Source organism: Fringilla coelebs (assembly GCF_963513975.1).
Source record: "Fringilla coelebs genome assembly, chromosome: 2".
NCBI lineage: Eukaryota > Metazoa > Chordata > Aves > Passeriformes > Fringillidae > Fringilla > Fringilla coelebs.
In genome coordinates, this window is record NC_140029.1 from 13845190 (window position 1) to 13865515 (window position 20326).

Genomic DNA, 20326 nt, shown 5'->3' on the forward strand with positions numbered 1-20326 from the left:
TGATTCAACCACAAATAAGTAAATAAGCAAGCAAGCACGAAGTTCACTGTTCTAGGAATAAGACTGCCAAAGTAAACTTAATAAAATCCTCAAGTTCTGTCACCCTTTGTCATGTGCAACATTTTAAAAGTCCATGCATCTCATTTACAGGGGTTTTTTGTTAACTTTAGGAAAAAACACATGTTCAGAAAAAAAATTTAATCGAATGAGCACGTAGGAGAAAACCTTCAGAAAACTATGGCTCACTTTAGTAGTAAAACAAAAAGATCAGAAAAGCGCTTTAAAAAATATTTTTAACAGACATTAAGCCAAGTAACAATTACCATGTATTAAACCATATCCTGTATAAACTTCAGTTTAAAAAATGTAATAATTCCTATAAGAAATGTAGCAAAGATTACAAATAGAAAGTGAAGCTTCACCTTATTATAACTGTACCGTGACATTTAAAGACAATGGTTAGGAGCAATATTCAGTTAAACTACACAAATATTATTGCACTTATAACAGTTGTGCTAAACAGGCAGATATAGATTGACTTTATAGAAAAGATTTTGTATGTCTGACTTTAATACCACAATTCTGAATTTTTATGTCATAGTCTTAAATTCAAGCACAAGGAAAAATTCCATTGCCAAATAAGTTTATTTGGTTCTTGATAGAATATGGGTTTCACTAAAATTTATTCAATCTTCTCAATTTTGCCAAAAGAAAAAAATGTCAATGCAGAAAGGTAACAATTCACCTCCAGGAGGTTTCTAAACTTTTAATACAGTTCTCCACTACTCATTTAAAGAAAAAAGGCAAAAGCAAAATACACTGCTAATAGCATATTTTACACTTTAATACACATGGTATCCCCCCAAAAAGACTGCAGGGTTTTTTCTGGCTTTTTTTTTTTTTTTTTTTTTTTAATAGAAGGGTTGGTAATATATATGCAGCACACAGGTAGTAGATAAAAGGCTTAGAAAGGGAACTGGAGTTCAGTATTCAGATTTTGCAAAAAATGAAGTATGCAGTAGGTTGGATCTAAGAGAGTAATGGTGAAAACAAAAAATCTCAGTTTACTCTGAGTTAAGAAGTGGAATGAAAAAACATCATTCCGACTTTCTGATACAGATACCATTACAGTTCAACTAGAAATCTTTGGTTGTTTCCCAAAATGCAAATATGGAGCAAAGTAGGCCATTAAAAGATAAAAGGAGACAAATTCTGGTCTTCAGACAACTGCAGTTCTCTAACATTGAGTCAAAAACAGTGACCAAGTACTGGTCATTTTATATTAACAGGAAAAAAAAATTGATTGTGAGAATTTAAATCACACCTATCTCTGAACTTTCCTAGCTGTTTTGGCAGGAAAAAAAACCAGAAAAAGGTTATGCTGAACCAAGCACACATCTAAGTTTTGGTGTGCAAACAGCCACTGTGAAATAAAAGGAACTACAAATCAGGCTTTGAAAGAACATGCCTACCTTAATTATCTTGTGAAACTGGGAACTATTTTATTAATTATCTCCTTTTAGTAATACTTTGTTGGTTCACTTAATCCATTTCAGCACCTAACTGGTATCCTCTCAGACCACGTCACACTGGTCACATTATTTTACTTGCTACACAAAACAGGGGCTATCTAATCAAGCAGTGGAAAAAAAAATAATATTTGGTTTTGGTAATTTTTAAATTAAAAGAATGAGACTAATCAGTGAACTTTGAACTCCTTTTTATTTTTCACCTAATGACATCACGAAAAATAAAAATCAAAGCAACTTTGACTTACTCTGACAGGAAAAAGTCTTCAGGGCTATCATGAAATTACCTGCAGTGCAGGTGAGCTTTATCACCTCACCAAAACGACAAGGCTGGATGCAGGACAAAGGCCCTGCAACATTGCAAACGTGCAGGGTGACCAAACTAATTAATACAACTAAGTTCGGGGAGGTGTTCCTGGATTATTTAATACAATTATTAAAACCATTACCACCTAGTAAGCAAAGCGGGTCACCCAAGAACCTGAAAAAACGGTCAGAGATTTTTACCACACGCAGTATTTTAAAAGCAGCATTTGGGAGGATCGCTTGTGCCCTTCCTTCCCCCGCAGGCACAGGGGCGCCGCGGCCGCCAGGCAGCCGTGCGGGGGCCGGGGGCTGCTCCCGGGGCCCGTGCCCGGGGGCTGTTCCCGGAGGCTGTTCCCGGAGGCCGTTCCCGGGGGCTGTGCCCGGGGCCGTGCCCGGGATGCCGCATTCCAGCCGCAGGTGCTCGGGGGCCGCGGCGGCTCCGCCCGCACCTTTCTCCAGGGACCCGGCGCGGGAGGCCGGGAATCGGCAGCCGGTGCTGCCACCCCGCGGCCGGCGGCGCGCACTGCAGCGGGGCCCGCGGGCCGGGGCCGCCCGCCCGGCCGGGCCCTTCGTTTGTTCACTCACATCGGTATTGCTTCTTTTATTCATCCATCTTAGCGTTGTCTCTTCTACTCATTCATTTTGTCACTCTTTCTTTTATTAATTCCAACGCGCTTTAACGATTCTCAGGTTCTGAGCAGGTCTGGAGCATCCCAGAACACCCAGCCAGACCACAAACAGCAAAGTTCACTCGCTCTAGGGCTACTTATCGTATTCTCATGAAGTTTCATCATGACTTTAATCTTAATTTTCAACACTGTCCTTTCACTTCACTGCCTAATGTGAGCAAAACAACAAAAAAGTCAAAACCTGAGGTAAATTCTGCGTGCCACAAGGAGAGCATCCATCCTGGTTTCTGTCTGGAGAGTTTGTCTGTGCAGCCGCTACGCACAATAATAAAGACAACTGAATGATTCTCTAACAGTAATTTTTTTAAAGACAATTTTTAAAGCCAATATATGAGGTTCTGGTGGGTGTCCTTACAAGAAGCAGCTAACACAGAGACACTACCACAAAGCAGGGAGCAGAACTGGGAAGTACTCCTAATGACAAGCCTCATCAGGACACAGTAATGACTCCCCAAAATCAGCCAGCCTTTCTATGAAATGCCCAATGCCAAGCAATCTGCAGAGCACCAACGTGCACATCCCTCTGTCAGGCAGCAGAACACACCTCTTTCAGAACATCATATCACTGCCTAGGACAGCAGTCATCAACTTCCATCATCTGATATAAATAATATTCTGTAGAAACAGCTAGAGAAGGCCCACGGTTAAAGAACTCTACTTTCATAATCCCTGCTTATTTTTGACAACACACAAATAAGATGTAACTTTTCTTTGAGATAAGGAGCAGTACTTATGTATTAACAAAAAAACCTTATTTGAAATACAGTAAGAGAATTGCTGTACTGTGAAGTTCTTCCAGTTTAAAAGCTAGATATCTTAAGGATAATGTCAGGTCTACAAGACTTAGGAAGATCAGATTTATTAAATTATATAACTGATTAGATTGCAGGCTTTATTTAGTTTTACAAACTGAGACAATCCTCATCTTGTCACTGCAGTTCCTCAGAAACTTCAAGACAGAGTGAATGCAGAAGTATGCCCAGGAGGTTCTCATTTTTAGGAACAATGAGCTTCCACCTCTCAAACGCTCAGCTGACCTCCTACAATGCCCCAAAACAAAAGGTGGTTTTCAACTTGATTCCATAATATATTTAAGGAGTTCTCTGCAATTTTTAAGTTGCATTATTTGCTCCAGTTCTTCAGTGTCTAATATAATTTAAAATTACTCGCTTTGAGCACAGACAGAACAAAGAAGTTTTTAGCACTTTGATGTGAGCCAAGCTTTCCTAGCCGAGTTCAATTTTATCTACTCAGACTAGCAAGGTGACAGGAAACATTCACCCTATAAACATGCATTATTGTAGATTCTGTTAAACATGCAGCCAAGATCTTTTTTTTAAAACCACTCTCCCTATACAGACACATTCTACATGTATCTACATAATATATCTAAAATGTATCTACATTGTATTCTACATAATACAATAAATCAGTTGAGGAAAACACACACAATGAGAATGCAACATGGTTTGGTCCATAGATATGATGCTTATGTATCCCTCACAATGGGAAAATGTCCTTTTGCAACATGGTGGGAAAAACAATGGGAATTGGGATGTATATCATGATGAAAATACGAAGTAAAAAAGCCCAACTTAGCATCACAGATTAGTAAACAGTTTCCATATTTGCTTGTTTTACCAAGCTGGACCCAAGTATCTTGTACTCTTTTGTATCTTACAAAGGATTTTTGATTTTTGTGAAAGAAAACCACTTGACTATGCCTCCAGTACCATTAAAAAAATCCTGTAAGATAACTTCAGCTTCAGCTTGCAATGACTAATGTACAGCTCCGATCAAGTGCTATATATGAAAACCTAAGCAGATCACAAGTCTTGAAAGAGACCTGACTTTACCCTCAAGCACAATTTAAGCTTTCCCAAGAATACAAAGCTAGGGAAGGTGATAAAATTTTGACTGTACAGCAAGGTCAAACTGAACACACTTCATATCTAAGACTGTAATAGATACATACAGGTTTTCAGACTGACAATTGTGGACTATTAATAAACTCTCAGCTGCATGATGCTATTACAGACCATAAAAGAAATCTTCATCTGGAATGTAACTACAGTGCAAAAAGCAGCACAGGCACAGTGGCAAGACCTTCTGTGCCTATCAAGTGGCACAGGGTTCTTAAGATCTGGGTAGTTAATTTAGACGGCTGAAGGAAGCCAGACTGTTCTGAAAATCTAACTTGTTGTGAATAAGAGCTCTGAATTTGAGCTTAAGTCTACAAGACTAACAATCTTTGCCAATAAAAATAAACTAGCTCCAGAAATCGTTCCTGTCTTTTACCTAAATGAAGTACAAGTCTGCTGCCTATTTTAAACCCCTTCAACCTAACCAAGAGTGCTTGACCTTTTCAGTCAGGCATACCACACAGTCAACTCTGACATCAAGGGAAACTTGGATACCAAGGCCTTGCCACATAATAAACAGGATGATTTGTGTGGTCAGCCTGCATGTATGGAGCAGGGCTGACACCTCCTCAAAGCATGAGAGCTGTTGAGGACACGTGGAACACCAAATGCCTCCAAGAGACACCTTTGCTGACTCAGAACAAGCAGAATTTGTGTCTTCAACCCCTTCTCAACCACGCAGAAATGGAGATGGAAAAAGCTGCATGTTACAAGGATTGTCTGGGGAGATCCTTCATTGCTGTCATCCTCCTTCCTGAGAAACAGCAAGGCACCTTCTTGCACACATTCCAAGTACAATCTCCAAGCTATTCAGCTGTTACTAAGGGAGCTACAGAGATGCAGTTACAGAGATGAAGGGTCCTGAGGCTACCAGGTGATTTTTAATTGGCCAAATCACCTAAACACAAAATGCTGACAACTAACTCTTCCTTTGAGTGTTCCAATATTCTGAACAAAGTAATTACTGCAGATCTGAACTTCCTGTAGACACAGGCAAAACACAAACTATTAAACTGACACAGTGCAACTCTCTAAGAAGTTCTCCTAGAGAAAAGGCAGTCTTGTCAAGAGTTTCATAGCCAGCAAAATTAACTTTTTCATGTCCTTGATCAACACTTTTGAAAATAACGAACAACATGCGAGTTACCAATTACAAAATTTCTGTTTATCAAGTGGATCAGTCAAGTCTGTTGGTTAATCACTTTTGAGGAGGAAACAACACTAAAAGGAATACGCACACAGAGTATAGCATTGTCAAGAACAGAGAACCAATAGAACTGTTAACACATTTTCAACCTTTCAGTTTTTCTAGATAAGAAGCCCAGGGAATAGAGAAGAAAGAGGCAATCACAGTTGGGCAGAAAAATCTCTAATTCTAATTATTAGACATCCTTTTAAAAGGAAAAACAACTCTAACAAGAGCAATTTCCTGTTGCTCATTGGAATTAAAACTGTTGATTTCATGGATCACTAACATTAGTTATATTTTTTGACAGCACTTCTTGGTTTTGGGACCACTTAATTTCTCCATATGAAACAGTTAAAACTGTTACTAAGACTTTACGTTTCTATTATCCACTAAGCCAGTTCTAGCAATCAAGTCTTCACTTAAATCCGAGCAAAAATTTCTATTCTTTCATTGTAATTATGACTGTTTTTTCCCCTGGGAAGATGCCAGAGATGCCAGCATTTCTGTCTGGAAAAATATTACACACTCCAGAACTCCTTTAGTAACTTAAAATCTCAAAGACATGCAATAGTACTGTCATTTCTGAAAAGCAGATTTTGTAACTCTGAACAAGCATTGTAAGATTAAATTCATGTTAGTGATCACCTTCTGAAAAAATACTATTCTGCAGAAGTCATAAATACACTTAGAGTCCACACTGCTTTCTACAGGCTGTGTAACACAAGCTATTGTTCAATGTAAAAAGACTGATCTGGGGAAGCATTTCTGTTGAGAAACATACATTAAAACCTCTCACTTAGGGTCTTGAAATTCTTCAAATAAACAGAATTTAGAATACTTACCTAACCATGTTGCAATAAGAACAGAGTCAATTCCCTCTATGGGCATACATATTCTAGCAACTACTGGATGTATTTGCTGTGACAGGTAGTACTGATAATCAATTTTAAGATTTTCTTGCTTTTTTAACTGTTCTGGAGCATATGCTCGCTGGCTGGCACTGAGATCTGATCCATCCTAAGGAGACACACACAAAACAAAGAGTGAAAAAATTCTATACAAAGGATTATGCTTCAAATATTATGCATTATTTTAATGCAAAATCATTACACACTCTTTTGGTTGATTTATTATGCATCCAATACAAATCCAGCAGTAGTAAAAAAAACTGCATTGCTGATGCTGGCATCAACTAGCAAGTTCAAGAATGCAAAACCAGCTTGTATTATTGTAGCCTACACGTGCAAATCAGCACGAGTAGACAGAGTAAACAGTCCCATCTGTCAATTCTGAAATGCACAATGAAAACACATTGTAACCATCAGCCCAGTTAAAAATACACAGAGGGCATGCATTTTGGATTCACTTTGTACTAAACCAGCATTGTCATTTTGCACAACAAGCAAATTCTAAGTCTTGGATATCAAAACTATATCTGTTTCGCTAGGAAATTTATATTCTTTAATTCTATAAAGAAATGAATAGGATGAATGGTCAGAGAATGGACCAGCATTCATTGGCATATGAATACATAACAGAGGGAACAGTGTTGATTAGAAAAAGGAAAATTCTAAAATATTCAGAAATACTGAAAGAAATGTATGGTGACATCTCACGCCATGAGAGAAACACCACTTAGAGGTGTAATATATATTACTTTCTTCTCCAACTTGAAAGAGGAAGATAAGGAGAGCATAATTCAATTTGGAAGGCAATAACTAAATTGAAAACAATATAAATGGAGGAATTAAGTATCAGATCTATGACAACAGTTCTCTTGGAAAACGTAACTCGTTTAAATCCATAGAATAGTAGTCCCACTCCTCAACTGCCCCAGGAAATATTATTTCGTGTCAAAAATCTTAGAGCAAAACTTAAAGCAATATTTTTGCAAGATTCTGTAATAGATGTGTAAACGTTTATAGGAATGGGGCAGGGTGGGGTGAAGTACCACAACTGTTTTGGGGCTTTTTTGCTAAGTACAATCTCTTTTTTGATTTTTTTTCAGCAAAATAGAACAAATGCATTAACACATGACACCTTCATTTTTTCATTTAAGACGAGCTACTGGTTTCAATAGGGTCAGCAATGACGGTCTGAAAACCCATCACTAATAAAGACTGCAAGCCATTGGTTCCTCCTACTCCTTTCAGACAACTTAGTATTCAGAACAAAATTAATTTAGGACTATTCAGCTCATCCAGCTGCTTTGCAAAAATAATTACAATGCAACTCCTTCAGCTCCCTTCTTTCAACAAGTATATTCTTCTTTTGTATTGTGCCACTGCTCAGCCGCACCCGTGGCCCAGCTCTCAAAAGTCTTGGTTGGCAGCTTTGGGGTGCCAGGCTAAGAACTCTCAATTAAGTCAAATACAGTATATTTTGGTTTGAAAATAATGAAGGAGCTCAAATAGTCACACTGTCAAGTTCATCAGCTTGGCCTAAAAGATCCCTTGGTCAACCTACACTTTTTTTTTCATTAACAGAACCAAAGTGGAGTATATATTTGTGAAATAGTGATAAGCATTTATAGGATAAACGCCTGAAACCAGAAAGTGGCTCAAATTTCCCAGTCTATACATCAGAAGTGCCACCAGATCCAATGATTATGAATTGAACAGACAAAGGTGATACTGGAAAAAAACTACACTATTTAACCAACAACAACAGACATCTTTCCAGGAATGAAAGGGTCTTCACCACCAGAATTTTCTCCTGCTTAAAATGAAGACTAGGCATTTTCTTTAAAGTAAGCTCTAATTCCAAACATGAGTGAATTCAGAGAGATTTTACCAGTCACTATATGGAAATAGTTCCTGAGCTGATCACAATGCTCTATAAAACTAAATTTAGCACAGAAAACCAACTATTTTGAAATATAAGACTACTTCACCAAAAAGAAATGCCGAAACATATTTTCCCAGGAGCTGAGCTGGGTTTTTTTTTGCTGATTCTCAAAACAATACCTAGTATTTAACTATAAAGAAAGACATTTTTACCTGACAAATGATATATGACACTGTGTCTCCTGCCTTCACCTTTCGGCCTCCATGAGAGTTTATCCACATGGCCACATGCACATGTGGCAAGGCTTTTTTGTCAGGATAATCCTGGGGATCTTTTGTTAATGCCTAAAATATCAAAGGGGAAAACAGAAACATAACTATGAGAAAAATCCATTACTTCAATGATGGACAACTCAGAACTTTTAAAGACAAGATTACATAGCAGCTATCTTCATCCTTCTACTATTCACAAGTTCATCTGAAACACAAAGATAAAAAATCTGTAAGAAACTTATTTGCCATATGTTAAGCCCTAGGTACCAGTCCTTCAAATTTTATAAATGTTATTATTAATAAAACAAAAGGATGTTTTTAAAATTACTATCTGAAAAATGCCTTAGCGTTACGATCATAACGCAATTGACTTAAAATTAAACTAAATTGAATATTATGCAAAGTACAAAATAGAGCCAGAGAGTTCCCCCTTACTCCTGTTCCATTCAGGTCATACAGTAAATCTGAATATTCTGTAGTAAGGGTATCTAACAAGCCCTACAGCAAGAGGGTACAACTGAATTTAAGTATTTCTGTATATCTCTTACTACTGTATATCTCTTACTACTGTATATCTCTTACTTCTGTATATCTCTTACTACCACAATGACTTTTTCCTTTAAACAAAATAAAATGCTACATTTAAATATTTACTGTCATCCCAATCCTTAGAAACAACTTCTACACTTGACTTAATAGTTAAATACATTTTTTTTCTGAAGTAGTAAAACAGAGAAACTTTAGGAATTTTAAGTGAACCTTTTGCTATTTATATCTTTTACAGGGACACTAAGTGCTTTTAGAAGATTTGCATCAGAACATTCTTTTTTTGAGTCAACCATAAAATTCAGTGATTTCTCTACACTCACATGACAACCTGAACACATTTCTTAACTGATTGACACAGGCTTAGACAGCAGACAGATGTCCAGCCGGCAAAAGAAACAGACTTTGGATGGACAGATAGATCTCTATTAGAAGCATAAGAGGGGCATGTAATACCCAATTCATTGGGGAAACCCCCACCCCCCAAGAGGAAAGGGGAGTGTCTGAAGCTCAAAATACAGTTATTATCATTGAGGATTCCCCAAAAAAACCCCAAAACTGCAACACTGCTGCTAAAACTGCTGTAAACAAAGCAGAGTATTTTACTTCTTGCTGCACAAAAGTCTTGAATGAGGTCTCAAAATGACTATTTGCTTTTTTATACAGAGCTTTCTAGGGAAATATTATTAGGGTTTGCTACAAAACAGAGTATTTGATTTGTTTCCATCGCATTCTTCAGTTCATGCATTTCAAGCTTGAAATATAAAGTAACACTTAGGAAAAAACTTCTCCTGAAAACATGGTATCATTCTCAAAGTGCAGAGTGAGCCTGGTAAACAGCAGGACAGATACAAAGGTGTTATTCTGGACCTCCAGCCCCAGTAGGGCTTTTCCCCCCTCAAATTGTAGGATCTTCACAGCATGTCCTGAACTATTCAGTACCTAATAAAACTCCTGCTGTTTCACAGCATCATAAGAATTAAAAATATTTTTGTCAGCAGTCAATATATTCAGGAACAGTAAAGTTTTTCTGAGACAGAAAAGTGCAAGATCACTTACCTTGTTTATTTCAAACTGATTAGCAGGGATCTGACCACTGACCACATTTTCTCCAATTTCTATAAGTCGCCTTTGAATATTTTCCACAATTACGTCTCGGGGCTGATCAGAAAGAATCTGACCAATTACATAGCTGCAAAAACAGTACTAAAATTAAGAAAAGCTTGGCACATGCAAAACTATTACAACAGACAATCTTCTCTTCCCCTAGATTTTCTCTAGACATTAAACAGCCCAAGGATGAAGTCTGATGAAAAATTTTTAGAAATTTACCAGTATATTTTATGTTGTGTTTTATTGATTTACTTATTTTACTAAAAGCAAATTATTGCAAATAGTTCCAATGCTAAATAAGGATTTGGAATGGGTGAGTGCAACTTTCTATTTTCTTCTGCCATATCATTTTTCCATTTATTATTCCATAGCAGGTATCTTAAGACGGGGGAGAAGAGAACATATCAAGTAAGCAAAGTCTTGCCTATTGCTGCAAAATGTGGTTGGAAGATCTGCCAGCTGCAGAAGAGTTAGTCACTAAAGAACACTCTCCAACATTTGTATAGCTTTAATTACTAATACATTCCTAACTTGGAAAAATTTGCTTCTATTATGATGCATCTTTTCTTAGAAAATGCAAGTCTTAAGAACAGTAAGCAAGTGTGTGGTGTATTTTTACAGATGTGAAAGTATTCATTTTTGGATACATTTGGACCACGAGCTGTTTAAGTTTTAAAGAGGCATTATACAATGAGTCAGCACCCAGATGACCACCTCTCCACTCTCTCTAATTTTCTTTCTATGATGCTAAATGTGTTACTTCTACAGAATTAAAGTATTAAAACGCCCTGTGCAACAACAATTAATAAACAATCAATCCAGTATTCATCATAATGAAGTCTCATGGCAAAAGGAAAGAGAAGCAATCTTGGGGAAAGGGATCACCTCCTCAGGCTGCACCCAGTGCACTTCCAGCTTTTTTAGAGGGTGCTGAAAGTGCTGAGCACCAGCTTCTTTAGGAAATAAAACATCTGACCTAGAACCTACAACTCCAAATGCTGACAGCATCTACCATCTTCACAAGATTTCAGCTCTGGTTTATTAAATGACATTTACAACACTGACAACTCAAAAGCACAGCTTCCACAGCAGACACAGAACCAGAGAGTGAAGTTTGGAGACCTTTGGACTTGCACAGATCTAACATGTTACCAATGCCAGAAGGAAACCTTGGAATCTCCTCCAAAAATCAGCCTAACACTGATGTCATTTAACAACTGTGATCTTCAGGAAACACAGTATCAAATGTTTGGAAAAGTAAGTACAAATCTTTACTGTTTCAAACAGAGCACAGAAGACAATGCCACAAAGAAACTTACTTTCCAGTCTGTTTAGCAAGATCACACCAGTCTCTCCGGACTATATCCAGCCCTTTCAGCTCTTGTTTAGTTGTGTATTTCCCATCTCCTGTTGGTTCCACACTCAGAGCAGCATATTTCTTCTTCTTTAACAATAGCAAGGACTTAAAAATTCCATCAATATCGATTTCCAACAATTTGTACAGCTTGTTCACTTCACTTTTGATCTGCAAATGTACCAACAATAACAACAAATGCAAGAATTTAACAATGGACAAACAGAATTGTTCCTAAGTTTTAAAACAAGTTACATTACACACCGTGTATTTGCATACACATTTTAAAGACTGGTCAGATATCATTAATTAATTACACACTAGTAACTACGAGCTACTACTAAAATTAAGGTTCACCCATTGACTTTTTTAGTATCTACAGCTTGGTACATCTAACTCCTTAATAAAATTAAGCAAGGCAGATAAACATGAGGCTGAGGTGACCTTGGAGATAACTGACTCCAGCTCATTTTACTATAACAGCTACTCCATCTAACCTCTCCCATAAATTAAGCAAACAAGGGATTTCATAGCAGGGACCTACTTCCTAGGCAAAGACAAGAGATGGTCACTCAGACAGAAAAGGCAAATAGCCTTATAGAAAAGCTGTCTTGCAAAGGCACCTTTCTTTCTTCCTTCCCACTCTCATCCTAAACCAGGGAGGGGAGAAAAAGCACACCAGAGCTCTTGTGTGTGCATGTTCAGGAAAAACCGCAAGTTTCTTTTACCCTTTCCCACAATATACCCATCATTTCCATAGCCTGATTTCCTTGAGAGAAAGAGATGAGGTTTTTCTACACACAGACTATGTTTTATCCATACACAAAAGTTTCAAATGGCACTGATATATTGTCTTAATAGAATACCAAGTATCTCTTACATCTATTCTAAGGGAACAGAAGTGCAACAGCTCAAAACAGCATGAACCTTCAACAACAAACTTTGCTTCCAGTACATATTTAGCCACCTACTGGCTTGGCTGAGTTTCCCACTTGCTTTTTTCCTTTTTCTTTCTTCATATGTTTTTACTTTATGTTCTTCAACAGTGTATCTGTATATGCCAGGTGCCCTGTTCTGTCTTCATGTTCTACTCTTTCTTTCCTCTACAACTTAACTTACTCTGTTGATTTTCAGGATCCATATTCACTCTTACTAACACTTTTACCACCAACTATGAACTATCCTCTTCTCATGTCTTACTGAAGTTTGATATGCATTCAAGTTCTTTTGCCATCTAGATATCTTCACCAAGAACAGGACCTTCAGCACAAAATCTCACTGGTTTCCTATCTAGCTTTGAACTCAGATTACCATTTTAACCTTCCTTAAAAACTTTTCATTTCTGTGTATACATATATGTGTGTACTTAGTTTTTCTCTCTTAGACCTCCGTACTTCCTATTGCAGGAATTATCATTACTTTGATGTCCCCTGTATATTTCTAAATTTTGAAGGACATCATGAAGCAAAAACCATTTTGCTACAAGGATCATATTTTCTTTCTTAAAACACTCAAACAAATCCTCTGAATATTTTTCTGCAATTTTTCTTTTCAACTTTTCTTTTTTACAGGATACTAACCAAGTGCTCAAAATCCAGTAAGAGTTCAGTACTGAATGTACTGGCAAATCTGATTCACAAGGACACACAGAAAATGAGAAAAAACTTCTGCTAAGTAATGACTGAAAAGGGCATGGATATAAATACTGGAGGGTTAAGGGTGGGAGAGAACAGACACATTAGATGGGGGAATTCAGAAGGCACCTAAGAGAATTTTCTCCAATAAAAAACCAAACAATCTCTTGGAGGAATGCTTCACTGCTGAAGACAATTCATAAATTCACACTTCACATCAGAACAGGGGCACACTCACTAACTGCTCTCACTGGAATTGATTGCATTAAACATCTGTGCCTTCCATACAGTCTACATTAAAGCAAAACTACAGTAAAACTACAGTAAAAGCAATGTAAATACTCCTCACCTCTGAACACAAAACTTTGGGAAAGAAATTATTATGCAGTGGAGCAGAGACATTTCGTGAGAGTGTTTCTCATCAAAACAGACAATTCTTTATCCTGATTTTTTTAATAGGAATTACTCAAAACAAGGAAAATGTAAATGACCAAAGCGTTTGCAAAAAAACCAACTGTCATTTCTTGAGGAATAAACAAACAAACAAGAAACGTGAAATGAGACAGATATGAATCACTTTTTTCAGCCACAGAAAGAATATTGAAAGCCAAAACATCTGCAATTTTGATGCTAGGTTTGATTGTGTTGGTTTACAGAGATAAGTTTATTCACTTTTTATATGTTGCACATCATTTTAATCAAAACATATCTTCCTGTCCTTTTTTTTTTTCAACTAAAAAAAAAACGTGATACATAATACAGAAGTACAATGGATTAAAAAAGCTTAAGATTTTACTCTCATTAAGCAGCTGACAAGTTCAAACACATACCTATTCTCTCAGAAAACCTGACTCTAATTCAGATGTATTTAACCTATTATGCTTATCCTGTCAGATTTCATAAAAGTTATTATTATTTAACTACCCTCTGTAATGTTTAGCCATCAAAGGGGGGAAAAGGGACAAAAAATAAACCAGAATGAAACCACACACACACAACTGGAGTAAGATTAAACTTTCTTATACACTACTGTATGTACACTAGAAATTATGTATAATCTTGCATGTGGCAAACAAAAAAGAAAGACTGCTTTCTACCATGCCAGCAGCCCTCCTGCTACTCAGTTATGATATCAAGTTATTATCCCATTTTCTACTCCTGAATGCATCTACTTCTAAATGTTCCCACTGGCATGAAGGTAGAAGTATTCTAAAAACCCTGGAATCACTCTCTGCCTTAAAATGAAATTACTTCTGTTTAATACTATACTGAATACATCTTTGCTTTCTTTAGCTTTTTTAGAGTTTCCATAGCTCTCGTTTTCATCACAATTTCTTCCATCTTTCAAAAACAGCTTCTCTTACATCTTTTCTTTAGAAGTTCTGAAATATTTATCACTTTTCTTCCACAATTTCGGAGAGCCACAAAACTTCCACATCATCGATTGCCAGCTCCCAATCAATCAGATCTCTTCTGTATCTGGTATACCATGAAAACTAATATTTGAACTTACCACTGAAAATCTGATAACGTATTGAGTGTCATACAAATTACATAACTAAATAAAACTAAACTGGGAAATGTCCCTTGTGAAAAAAAAAATCAGAAAGGTTCATGTTGTAATTGAAATTAACTTGGAGGAGAAATTGTACCTCACACAGTGGTTCACCAAATATTGAGATAATCTCCTGCTATCTTAGGATTAGTAAAAAAAGCTTGTTATGCAATGAAATGGTTCATTTAATCACTTTTAAAAATGCACAGAATAGCTATACCTGAAAAAGAGCAGGTATAGCAGAGTTTTTACTACTTCATAGGTTCCCCACATTGTGAGGTTCTTTCTTATGGCATATTCTCTGCTTGTGCCACAGAATCCTCTCAATACCATCCTAATACCATTCAGAGTAACAACACAGACCTATGTAGGAAATCTTCAAAAAGAATAAGTTCCTTACCTTATTCCCCAGCTTGAAGACCTCATCCAAACTGGTGCTATTAGTGTTTATCATAATGGAATCTGTGTCTCCATAAATCACTTCAAGGTTCATCTAAACAAAAAAAATTGCTTTGAAAAAGGAAAAAAGAGCCACTCTATCTTCTACAAGTCTCACATAACTTTCAAGGTTCAAAAATTACCCCTTAAACACTAACAAGTATATTAGCAAGAAAACATAAAATAAACTTTTACTGATAGGTCTGTACATTTCATTAAAGCCTATTTGAATTTAAAAAGAATAAAGAAACTTCAGCCACTGATATGTTAAAAAGACCACTGTCCAGTTGTGTACATAATATAAATAGGTAATATTTTACTAAATGAATACTAGAAAAATAAGTCAGCAAACAAATCTGATCTTGAGAAACAGCAGGAACTCTGATCAGAAATAATTTTGGACTGCTAAGACACAAGAAAATAATTTCCACAATACTGCTGGGCAAATTCAGACCAGGCAGTCAGCCAAACTGTTTGAAAGGTATGATCACAGTCAAGTACCCCATCCCATCTGCAGCCATCACAATACTACTGAGCAAAAAAAAAAAAAAGAGGAAAAATACTTAGATTCTCTACTTCAAACAAATCTGTGAAAGCATTGGCTGGTGGATGACAGCAACTGAGAATACCACAGCACTGCCAAAAGGTAAAAGGAAAAATTGCCCACACCAGTAAATGTCCCAACAACAACAAAAAAAATTGGCAGATGCATATAATATTAATTTTAATAATATTAATTTGAAAAAAAAAAAAAAAGAAGACCTGACATTTTCAGTGGTGGAAAATCAATGCAGCTGTAAAAACTGCAACATGGCTATGTCCATGTTAAACTCCACAGAGTCAAAAAACCACCCCGTGACAGAGTTTAAAGGATGCCAAAAAATAAACCATAATAAACCACTAGAACACATGGTGTAACAGGTTTATGAGTAAACTCTAATTAGCACTGTTGCTAATTTGCTTGAAACAGTCCCACATAGGCTTCAAGCAGGGTCCAGATCATATCTGTGGTAGGAAAAGAAAAAAGCTATAATCCATCAGGAAGGATTACATTTGTAAACTAGGCATCCTAAGAAGTGATTTCAGGTCTGTTTGGGTTACAGTTCTCCTGGAATAAAAAAATTTCACCAGGTGTGCTCTTTAAGTGTTGTTGTTTAATGAAAATGCTCAGCATTACCTTCTGCACCATCTCCTTGGTATGCATCAAAATCTGAAATAAAAAAAATAATCAAAGATTAGCGTATGATATAATTACAGGCTAACAGAGGCAAACATATCCATTAGGTTGCTAACTCCAAATGCTCTCACCTTTCAAAACAAAGCATGCCACCTCTCTCCTGGCAACACACAGCCACCTCAATACTCCTATTACATGAGTAAATTCTCGTTTGACCTTGTATTAATGCTGTTATTAACTCCCCTAAAACAAGATTAAAACAAATCTCAAAATTGCATGTGCATGCACACATTCTACCTTAGGAAAAAAGAACACTGAATCAAATGGCTTAAATACAACCTAATCAGCAAGTGCCAGAATTAAGTCTCTTTCAGTAATTTAGGTCAGTTGTCGCCTTCATATCCATCATCTTATTTCTTGATGTTATTGAATTTTTTCCCAAAAACATTCTGTCTGATTCAGTCCAGCCTCGATGGTGCTCACTTTAGAAGACTTAGTCAAAAGGTTGATTACCCTTGTAATGATCTCAAAATGGGTGATCAAAAAGCAAACTCCTTATGGAAACCAGAACTGGGACAAGGAGCTGGGATAAAGAGAGGACACAGATATTGAGTCAAGGGGTGTAACCAGGCTTGTTCCTCAACCAAGAATACATCCCAAGTTCTCCAAATGCTCAGAAAAGCACCCCTCTGAACCTGAGAAAGACCTAAAGAGACCTCATTTGAGTAGGCTGCTGCTTCCATCTCTAATAGTGCTCAGCACACTGGAGGGTGGGGACAGCACCTCATATGAAGCCACAGCTACAGCTGTAGCACAGAAGAGGGACAATCAAATGAGCTTAATTAAAAAAAAAAAAAAGGTGTAGTTGCAGCAGCAGGAAGAGCTTGGTGAATTCTGCAAAGCTGCAAGATAACCAACATCTGGTCCATTCCTTCAGTCACGTGGCCACAGTTCCACTGTAACCCCCATTTCCTTCTTATCAACATCCTGGTGCTCTGCCACACAGCTCCAGATTCCACTTCCTTCCTTTCAGTCCTTTCCATTGCCACTCAACAGAAACCTCAGTTTTTCTTCAGCCAATCCTGCTATTCGTATATATTTGTATTTTAAATTTTCTTGAGGATTAATCTGAACCACATGTTACAGCAAGGACAGATCAGAGTCTGTTAGGTGAACCCAAACAATCTGGAACTCGAAATAATATAGTCAGGCAACACACTATGAACAGCTTACATCAAATTTGGTAACCAAGTCTCACCTTCACTATTTTTCACATATTAAATTACAATACTCCTTGGCCATATTTGCCAAAAGGCAGAATTAAGACTTGGAGACAAGAAGCCTATGGCAGGGAGCTGAGCAGTAGAGATCAGCAGGGATGAGGAAAGAAAGGGACAAACAGACAAGGGCTGTCCATGCCCAGTGGGAATAAGGCCATGTTCAGGGAAATCTCATTACTTTCATAAGGCTAAGGAGTCCAAAATGAAGCCAAAAGTCTTGACTATTGTGATGCTGACAACGCTATCACAGCAAGGAATTCTGAAACAGGTGAAATCTCCACCTCTGCACAACAGCACACAAACAGGATGACAACACTGTCATTCCTGTAACACCAATGGCAAGTTTCTTAGGTATTTCAGAACCTTTACATAACCACAGTGCAAGTATGATTTTTTTTGTCTTCAATTATGCACTGAAAGCTATATTCCCCTCAAGGCACTTGAAGACAGGTTCAGTTCCAAACTGTGGTATAACTTTGACACAGCTGAACTCACAACACATGTCCTTATCAGGGTTATTCCCCAAGCACATATGGATATCTATGGATTTACACTCTCTGGGTCAAGTTCAAAACATTCAGTTGATTTAAAGACCATTCACTGGTGCTGCAAACCAGGCACTCAAACAATGTGATGCCTGAAATCTGCTGAAGTCCAAAAGTGCAGAAAGATCAGCTGTCCTCAATCTTTTTTATAGAACAGGAAAATGGTGAGCCTCAACTGCAGATTCCTGCTAGAGGCCATACCTGTCACTAGAATCAGACACACACAATTCCATTTTAATTGGAAGCTCAAAAAGAGAGTATTCCACTCCTAGTCATCTCCTAGTGAGTGATTCAGACATTCGACCCCACCACCCTTCTATGGAGTTTTGAAATTATTCTAAAGATATATCACTGGTACATGATATCAAATTTCATATAAAGTATTCAAAATTCCAACATATTCACTACCCCACAACCTTTCCTCTTATGTATTAGCTAACTTCTACAGAGGAAGGTTCTACCTCTCCCTTAGTACCCCAAAAGCAAACAGGATTCCCTGAAACAAAATTGAAAAATTACACTGAAATGAAGAGTTCATACTGAAAAGAATGGAAGGCCTATCAATTTTCCCTTGATAATCTCTGGCATTTTCTACTTCACTCTCTGAAATAATTCCATTAATAATTAGAAAGATAACTTTTTTTTTTCTTTTTTAAAAAGGAATACCCCCTACTAAAAAAATTGTCTGGCTGTGCAAAAACCATTTCTCAATTGTCCCTGAGGAGAGCAGTGGGTGTAGGTAATCACAGCAAGAGGGTCACAGACAAGTTGGCTTCATCAAGTGACTGGCATATGCTAGTGCCACCCGTTCTGACAGGAGATCACTTGTAAGTGCCAACAGCTACAAAACAGAAGGTTATAAAGTATTGCTAAATTCATTAATAAGGCAGTCAGTAGTTATCTGATTTCACAGCAACACCTGCATATTTATCCTCTCATTACCAACTGGATGATGGAATTTTTTCAAGCACATTTCAAAAATCTGCCAATTTCAAGTGTAGAAAAAAAATAAACTTTGTAGTTAATTTTTCCCTTAACAAAGTACAGCTGTTGAGAATAATTGTTCAAGATCTTACCCTGTAATGTCAACTGCAGCAGAACAAAGAGTATTTAATTAGCAAATCTATCCAGTAATTCAACACCTATTATATAAAATGCCTTCGTGATTTTATTCAGGATAATTTGCTAAGAGGGTTATTACTGACATTCAGATGAAATTTAAAATTCCTACGCAAGTCGAGTCATAATAGCAGTAATGATCCCCCCAATCAGGAGATACTGTGTCACACAAGGTTCTTTAGCAATGCAGCAGCCCATTTCCTGACTTCTTAATTCCTGGGCTCAGCTCAGTGAGGGCCCTTCATGCCAATATTTCAGTCAGCAATACATCCTTAATGGGACTCTATTAAAATACCTAGAATAAAAGTGACTTTTTTTTTTTGGTTAAAGAGAATGACAGCTCTGCTATCATATCAATCCTGAGCAGTTTCTCAGAAATGCACAGCAGAGGAAGGGAGGTGGGAAGACAGAAGAAAGAAGGAAGAGAATAGGAAAAATGGTATTGGGTAGTTTCCTTTTGCAAATAATACTGCACTGCTTATGAGAGCTGGATTGTCTCCTGTTCCAAGTAGGAAGAATTAATTGCCTGGCAACCCACCTGTACAGCCATGCCCCCTCCCCCCAGCAAACATATACTTCTAAAAACCTGTGAACTTCTCAGAACAGTGAACATCTGTGAAATTCTTTTAACTTTTTTTCTTGTAAAAGCAAGACTAGCAACACACATTCTCTCACCCATGAACTGCAAGTCAATATAAACTTAAAGATCCTAATTGCAGACAAGACCCCATCAAACTGCAAAATTCCCTGTTCTAATCCTACCCCCAACTCATTAATTACTTAATTAAATGAGGTTGTGATTTAAGACAGGAAATGATTAAAAATATAAATATACAAAGAACAGCTTTACTATTATTTATTACATCAAGTA

The 20326-nt window shown here is 37.1% G+C and overlaps 1 protein-coding gene across 1 annotated transcript in view; it reads right to left on the minus strand.

Moving 5' to 3' along the window:
• POLA1 (DNA polymerase alpha 1, catalytic subunit) overlaps nucleotides 1–20326 on the minus strand; it is a 184153-nt gene that overhangs the window by 102630 nt on the left and 61197 nt on the right. The window contains 6 exon segments of the mRNA XM_084226424.1: nucleotides 6478–6652; nucleotides 8635–8766; nucleotides 10300–10432; nucleotides 11673–11878; nucleotides 15297–15389; nucleotides 16512–16544. Coding sequence (XP_084082550.1) covers nucleotides 6478–6652; nucleotides 8635–8766; nucleotides 10300–10432; nucleotides 11673–11878; nucleotides 15297–15389; nucleotides 16512–16544 — 772 coding nt within the window.